The 8,159-nt window shown below is 33.0% G+C and overlaps 2 protein-coding genes across 2 annotated transcripts; one reads left to right on the top strand and one right to left on the bottom strand.

Annotated features, from left to right (window-relative positions):
• Nucleotides 1–54: 54 nt before the first annotated feature.
• LOC138939943 (protein lethal(2)essential for life) lies at nt 55–2,856 on the top strand. Its single transcript, XM_070308310.1, has 2 exons — nt 55–204; nt 1,073–2,856. The coding sequence occupies exon 2, from the start codon at nt 1,085–1,087 to the stop codon at nt 1,601–1,603; it is 519 nt and encodes a 172-aa protein (XP_070164411.1). The 5' UTR covers nt 55–204; nt 1,073–1,084; the 3' UTR covers nt 1,604–2,856.
• On the bottom strand, nt 2,623–7,068 carry LOC138939942 (uncharacterized). Its single transcript, XM_070308309.1, has 6 exons — nt 6,895–7,068; nt 5,972–6,219; nt 5,059–5,381; nt 4,433–4,676; nt 3,756–4,036; nt 2,623–3,294 (listed from the first exon to the last, which is right to left on the bottom strand). The coding sequence occupies exons 1-6, from the start codon at nt 7,022–7,024 to the stop codon at nt 3,057–3,059; spliced, it is 1,464 nt and encodes a 487-aa protein (XP_070164410.1). The 5' UTR covers nt 7,025–7,068; the 3' UTR covers nt 2,623–3,056.
• Nucleotides 7,069–8,159: the final 1,091 nt, after the last annotated feature.

The raw sequence follows: 8,159 nt of genomic DNA, 5'->3' as shown, positions 1-8,159 counted from the left end.
GAATGATCTCGAAAAGAGCGGCAAACCAAATATAAACTGGCGCGGCAGCCTTTATTGCGCAGTTAGTTGCAGCAATTCGCGATCGAAGGATCGTCAATTTTACAGTGACAATAGTCTTATTGCGCAATTTGACAAGTAATTTTACGTAGTGCTAATCGAACATTTGTATTGTATTGAAGGACGCGAGTGACTTCTGGTAATAAGGTACGTACACGGTGATTCACCTTCTACGAATTCATCGCAATTACTGATAATTATTTAACAATAGTACGGAATCACACAAATTAATCGGACTGTTACTTTGTAACATTTAGTATTAAAATGAAAGTTTTGTATATAAAAAAAATTGCGCGTTTATTTTGCATATATAGCTATAATTATAATATAATCTGTAAGAGGATTTTAAAAATTTCCTTTTTCAAGATAGAGATTTTTGAAGATATATTGCGATGATTATTATTTGGATAATTCTTTTATAAAATAAATTAGATTTTATTTTAATTATTTTATTCAAATGCTCTCTCATTTAAGTTTCCATGCTTTCAATATATATTTATCGTTTTTATTGTGAGTTGATATTCTTCAAAATTTATCATATAACTTTGAATAACATTGCTATATGTAAAAGATAACTTATTTCTTAAGCTATATATAATAAACATTTAAAATTATTTCAAAATTATGTTCTCTATACAACTGCAAGATAGAGCAATATATAGATATCTTATTGTTTATTTTAAAGATATATAGATGAAATTGTACATGTTATTTAAAATAATTATTGAAGACAAATTTAATCGAGATTTTTATTTTCTAGATTTCTACTTTATAGAATATCTAATAATTTACATATATTCTTTATTATATATTAATATGTTACTCTATATTTATATATACTTAGATTTTATATATATATATATATATATATATATATATATATATATATATTTGTTATAACTTAATTCTTTTCTTTTTATATGTATATCGAAGCTTTTTAATTAGAAATAATAATTTCATATCCCACATATGGCAAAAAAGAATAACATGTGTATTCAGACAAACATTAATCCAGTTTTAGGAAATTATGGCCCTGATACCACGGAATGTATTTCGTAATTGGTGGGACGATATGGATCGCTGGCACCGCGACGTGGAGGAGCACTTTGAGCATTTGAATTTGCGGCACAATGATTTGTGGCCGTCCCCGTCGTTCCGCGATACATTCCGTCCGTGGCGTGACTTATTCAACAACCTGGATCGCCAAGTAGGCGGCGCGGCGACGATTGAGCGCGACGAGGATAAATATCAGATGATCGTGGACGTGCAGCAGTTCACGCCGGAGGAGATCACCGTACGCACCGACGACAAATACATCACCGTTGAGGGCAAACACAACGAGAGGAAGGACAGGCACGGCTACGTCTCGCGTCAGTTCGTGCGCCGCTACTTATTGCCCAAAGGCTACGATATCGGTCATGTGAAACCCAGTCTATCATCTGACGGTATCCTGACCATCACGGCTCCTAGACTCGCACTCCCGGCGCCGGGCGAGCGAATCGTGCCAGTTCTACGAAGCAATAAGCCGGCCATCAAGGCCGCGTAATGCGCTAATATACTTACGGATGACGCAAAATTGTTCCGGCATTTCAAATATTGTTTAAATATTCGAACCATCGTTAAGGCTAATCATGTTTACTGAGTTATCCATCATCGTCTATGTTGCGATCGATACCTAAAAAAAAGCAGAGAATTAATTAAACATCGATTAAAATAATCGGCGTTTAGAATAATTAAATGTTTTGAAGATCTGCAGATGTTTTGGCGACAAGTTTGCGTTATTCGGCTTCTTCGCGAATGTTTATTATTAAATACGTACGATCAATACTGCGTATCTAAACTGTAAACTGTAAACACCTGCTAATATATATTAATCTATGTACATTAATATTGTATTGTATGTATAAGCAAGGTCGCGAAGTCACGGTCGTTATAATTTTTATGTCAGTTTAGTTTATAGTTTGATGATTGTAATTTGAGAATTAAATGTTTACATTTACGCGAAATTTTTTAAGATTGGAAATTAACAAGCATCGATTCGCTTCAATAATTGCAATCGTGAGTCATTTCGCGCGTTTGAATGCCTATGACCATAATTGTAGGGAATTATACACAATCACTATACCTGTAGTTGTTGCCAATTATTTTGTTGACAAGCTCTTGCAAACGCGGTATCGGTTGGAGTGCGAATAATAGCAGCGTTACGAGATTGCATAACACTGAGAAATAACTTCGCTCGGATTGGTTAGAGATTATATACTCATCGGCGATTAATTTCAGTTTAGGCCATCAAGATTTGCTCTTAGAATCAACTGCTATCATGTCTAAGGAGCTTGTCGCTCTTACGTAATAATTCGTGTAGTTTTTTGCATTATCGAAGCTCGATGATTTCTAATTTAGAGTTCGTACTTATATGTTCAAAGATTGTTTACATAACTATTCTTTTTAGCAATGAATACGAGTTATATAGAATGTGTGCATACAGAATTATCGGTAGATCACGCGATATCGATTACTTATTACTAGCCAGGAAATAAAGTAGAAATATAAACATAATATGTTATGTAATATATTTCATATATATTCGTATTTTGAATAAGTTGTGTTCAAGTGACGATTAAATGCATATTCCACGTTTAGTGTTAAGATGATCTTACTTTCACGTGTATAATTTTCTTTCGCAATTTCATTCGCCTTTTACTTAAAAATCTATAATTTCTATAATTATTAGAATAACTGTAATATATTATATCTCACACGCTAATGATATTTTTGCAATAAAGATTTCTTCTTAATTTATTCTAGAATATCATTTTGTGAATAACCTTGTCTTTATATACATACATACATACATACATATATATATATATATATATATATTTATTATTATTATTATTATTATTATTATTATTATTATTATTATTATATACTTACAATTATTATTTGGCTTATACGTTATAATTATAATATGTATTACTATCTATTTATCTGTGACTTTCTTACGACGGTCCCCGATCTTCTTCGCTATCAGAGAACAGCATTTGATCATCCTGATTTGATACCGGTGTTGATTCTTCTAAGATCGTTTCCTCCGGAGGTACCAAACCTTGCATCCATCTGGCTTGCTCCTCCATCATTGGAATTTTCTCGTCGATCAATTTCTCCACATCCACCTTGTTCAATTCTTCTTGTATGAGTCTCTTCAGCGGTCCCTCGATTGCGTCCATAATCTGATATCTACGAAAGTGAAGCAGAGTTAGAAGATAAGATGTATAAAGAAGATTTCATGAAACAAAACGAAGAAGTTTAATACAACCTAAATAAAGTAAACATAAATGTAAACAAAATATCTGAATATTCAAGAAAAATCCGAGGAAATATATTCATAGTCTTTAATCGTGGATCGTTGCAATTATCATTAATAAAAATTTACAATAGAATTTTGTAGAAAATAAAAATTCAAGAACTCTGTATTCTAATGTTAAATAAAAAGTTTAAAGAAGAAATATTTATAATATTTTCGGTTATTATTAACAATGCTAGGTTTCTATATGTCAAAAGAAACACGTTAGACATACATCTCCTAATTCTCATTCTAATCCGATCGGGATTAGAAAATCGCCAATTATAGGCCTCGTCTTGAGATGTTGGCGTGAGACGCACATTTTACAATAATGGCCGTGGCCATAACAATTTACCTTAATAGGTTCGGCACTATATTAACGCCTGCCTCCATCAGATAATCAAGCGTGCCGGCCCCGTGGACCCTCGTCTGGATGTTGCCCAGCTCGAGCTCTAGCTCTTCCAGGATGGCGCGATTTCGCGTGTCTAGCGACTGACTTAGTTTGATCTGTACTCGGAAGTATTGTACGGTGAAGGACACGGTGCCGGCGCGAGATAGAAAGCCGCCAATCACGCTCACCTCCCAGTGCGTCTTGCCCTTCAACTCTTGAGTGCCGATATCTAGAAGCGCGTACACCTGTAATAAAGTATAGTATATAAATCTTCTCTTTAAAAATTAAAAGCAAACGTCGCCCACACATGCGCATACCAAATTCCAAAATCGCAAGCAAATGGTGTCTTTACATAACATTACTACGATCGCGTTGCGATTATGATAATGTGACTGCGTATTACAATAGTAATACGTCATCTTTATTTCAGAAAGATCCTTAGATAGCATTTGTTTAAATTCGATTATAATTTATTCATCTATATTAATGCCATCTTTTTTAAAGCGAAATTTTTTTGCGTTTATACACACAAGTATACACATTTATTCCTGTGATATTTGTATATAGAAATACTTTTAAAACTCTTCAATTGAGATACCCCGGTTAACTGTGTTATAGATTTTCTCAAAAATCACACTCACAATTCCATTCTCCAAAGTGATCGTTATGTTGCCCATGCGATAGAAACTGGCCAAACCGGTGATCCAGGTGTGTGACGAGATCACAGTGAATACACCGACGCTCTGGCTGTAATCCTTCAATTTGTATGGATCGTAGCCCATTTGAGAAACCTGCTTACGAACTTCTGCCACCGCCATGTCGAAGGGTGAAATCGAATTAGGGAAATACTGCGGTAATTGTGATATCTGCTTATTCACTTCGCCCCTGAAACGTATCAACTTTCTTATGAAATACTTCAAATAAGAGTGAACAACCCGAAAAATTATATATTATACATTATCCGATAAAAATAAAAAAAGAGAAGAGAAAGAAAAATAGAAATATATTTGTTATATTAAAATGTATAGAATTTTATAAAATATACTTTATATAAGATTCAATATTTGTTTAATAGATTGTTAGATATCGAGAAGTTTAAATAAAGAACAATGTGTCAGATCTAAATTAATATTTTTTCAGCATCAATATTCAATTATAATTTTTGTAGCATTTGATGAGTTTCATCATGATTTTTTATTTTGCATTGATTTCATTATTTTTCGGCATACATAGGGAACTATCGCTCAAGAATCTAAGAATATCGTACCTCACGTTTGTGTTAACTTCTTTCAGTATGAATGGCTTGATGCTGTCAAAGATAAAAGAGCCGACAGAATTGATGACGCCCTGGAAGACCGAACCGAGAAATCCAAGATTTTTGAAGTCCAGGTCGATCTTATTAAAGGTCAGATCCATATCGATGTTCTGGGCCTGTAATTTACCGTCGGTGGCCACTTCTAGCCTGGCGATGCCCTCCACGTTTACGCCGGTGAGCTTCACTGTAAAATTGCCGGCCGATCTTGAGAGCCATGATGCCAGTGTGTACAATCCGCGAATGTCAAGACTATCAATCCTCACTGCGACGGACACCTCAAAAATACATTTGCCTCTCATATTCATCATGGAAAGCCCAAAATTGAAGAGATTCCCGTAAACACAAAAATATGTGGAAATAATAGAAATATGATAATATTTTCATAAAAAATATTTAAACACGCTGTACAGAAATATCATATATAAGATACTCCAGAGAATCATTAGATAGCAGATTCTTTAGCCAATCTGGAATAAATTTTCCTTTAACCAAAGGGTGAAGGGAGGTCAACATTTTTTGCAAGTTGCCAGTTTTTACCATCATATATCTTTATAATTAAGCTTCAATTAAAATTCCATTAAAGTAAAGTCTATAAATTGAAATCAACGTGCGCGTATAAAAAATAAAAGAATGTATGTAAAAAATAAAAGAAAAATTTTATAATTTGGGAAGAATAAAACAAGAGGAATAGTAAAATTTTTCCTCGATGAATCATTTAAAGAATAATACAATATAATATATACAATTCTAGTCACAAAATCTGATAAAAAATATTAAAATAAAAATATTATCATGTCAATTTTAACATCTTGTTTAATTTTTTATTTCCATATATCTCTTTTCGTTTAACGTTCTTTTAATTTACCTGCATACGAGCCAGCTCCGATTCTACATGCTCGATACGGAATTTGGATAGTCCGTAAACGTTGACTTGCTTAAAATTCATTGTGTACATAGAAAAGGAATGCTTCATATCCGGCACCGACATCGGATCCGGTATCGGTGCGCCCGGAAGCCCAACCGGATCGTCTTGCTGATAATGCTTGAGGATCGCACGAATTTGATTCCCGAGTCGCTGCTCGCCCGCTGCAATCTGAGCTGCCTTACTTTTGTCTAGGACAAGTCATATATTAGCTCATTCTCAATTAATAAGCCTAATAATGCCAAATAATAACATTAAATAATAAATAAATATGATCAAAAATATAACATTAAAGTCATACAAAGTTTTTAGTTTCAAAAAATATCGACATCCTAAAATGTTCGAGATAAATTAGCTCGGAGATTCAGTTATTTCAGAAATTTTGAAAACGATAGCTCTATCCTACAGTGATTTATACTACGATTGCCCCTTGAACTGTACATTATATTACGTAAGAAGATTGAATCATTTATATGAAAAATAATGTGGAAATTAGTTCGTCGTAGTTATCAAACGATTAATAACGTCAATAGTTCTTTAATTTATTTCTTTTATTATAAAAACTTAATAGTTTCTCAAAGTTCAGTTTCTCAGTTAAAGTTTTAAATTGAAATTAGAAGGAAAAAACATAGTTTTTTTAATCATATAATATTCAATTCGATGAAATCATATTTAAGCAATTTACGGGAACTATAGAGTTGAAGCTATATTTATATAGAATAAGCGAGAATCGAAAATTTCAATTTAAAAAAATGTTTTTCCCACGTGATGTTTATAATATTTGATCGAATTATATTTAAACGATATACGGGGGAAGTGTATAGACTTTATTACAAAATAATTTTATATCCTCGTCGAAATCATACCTGTTGAAGATGAGGTATTATTCAGTTTTTTCGACTCGTCGCCTGCACATAGGCCACACAGGAAACAGCATACTATCAAGAGGATTGTTGTTCGCATTTTTGATTGGATCGAGTGCAACTCGCACCACATGTCGTTTCGATTTTTATTCTTAATCCATCAATATAACAATCAATTTTAATGCGCGCACACACACATACATACGCTTCGTATCGTTAACTGGCACTGTGATCTTTCTCTGCCCACTGAGATAGATGCTTATCAATGGACGATGATGATGACGTGCGACGAAGCTCGAACGACTATAGAGAAGTGCACGCGTTCGACTAGTCGGGATGATACCCAAACGAATTTAGTGGAATGATATCTCCGACAGGTCATTGAGGGGGCAAGGGTCAACCGTTTTATATCTCCATCCGTGCCCCTTCCCTCGCCGCCCTTACACGTTGTTTTCTCTCCTTTTATCCGCTTCTTTCTCTCTTATTACATTCGTCCGATTCTCATCTCTCGCTTTAATATAGCATTGTGTTGCGACTTGGTGTTGCGGTGATCGATTATGTGAGAAAGTAATCCCTGATCGATGACGAGAAGTCACAGAGAAAGTTAAATTGGATTTTACCATTTTTTAAATCTCCTGAGAAGTAAATAATATATACATATATGTATATATGATTATGACTATATATATATAACATAAATATAATAAAAATATATATAACTAATAAATAATATATATATATATATATATAGATTTGGTTTAGAGATTGTAATTTGATTAAAAATTACGATCGATTAGAATCGCTAAAAGATTGACTTTATTAAAATCATAAAATTAAAATTTAGAAAAACTTATTCAACAAAAAGCATGGAAATATAGCAAAAATATGGAAAATAAAATAGAAAAAGATAAGATAATCAAAAGATAGAAAGAAAGATATATATATATATTTCTTTCTTTCTATCTTTCGATTATCTTAGAATTGAAATTAAAATTGAGATTGTATAAATCGAAATGGTCTAAGCAAGGTATCGAAATAATATATCGTACTAATTAAACACGGTTGCTAGTGTATATGCAGTTCTGTCTATATGTAATATACGCTTTTAACATTTTTATTTGTCGTGAAATAAATACAAACTCATTGTACGATATACCTCTAAACATATTTCTGAAGACGCTTGTTGGAAATTAATGTGTCGCGTATCACATTCTTGTGTCATCTCATGCGTCTGCAACACGTATTGAAGGGTACACTTTGTTTGATAT

Source organism: Polyergus mexicanus, unplaced genomic scaffold, assembly GCF_030449975.1.
Source record: "Polyergus mexicanus isolate NDT 795.1 unplaced genomic scaffold, iyPolMexi1.0 SCAF_15, whole genome shotgun sequence".
NCBI classification, from domain to species: domain Eukaryota; kingdom Metazoa; phylum Arthropoda; class Insecta; order Hymenoptera; family Formicidae; genus Polyergus; species Polyergus mexicanus.
The sequence above is the reverse complement of the archived record's forward strand: the minus strand, read 5'-3'. Positions and strand labels throughout refer to the sequence as shown.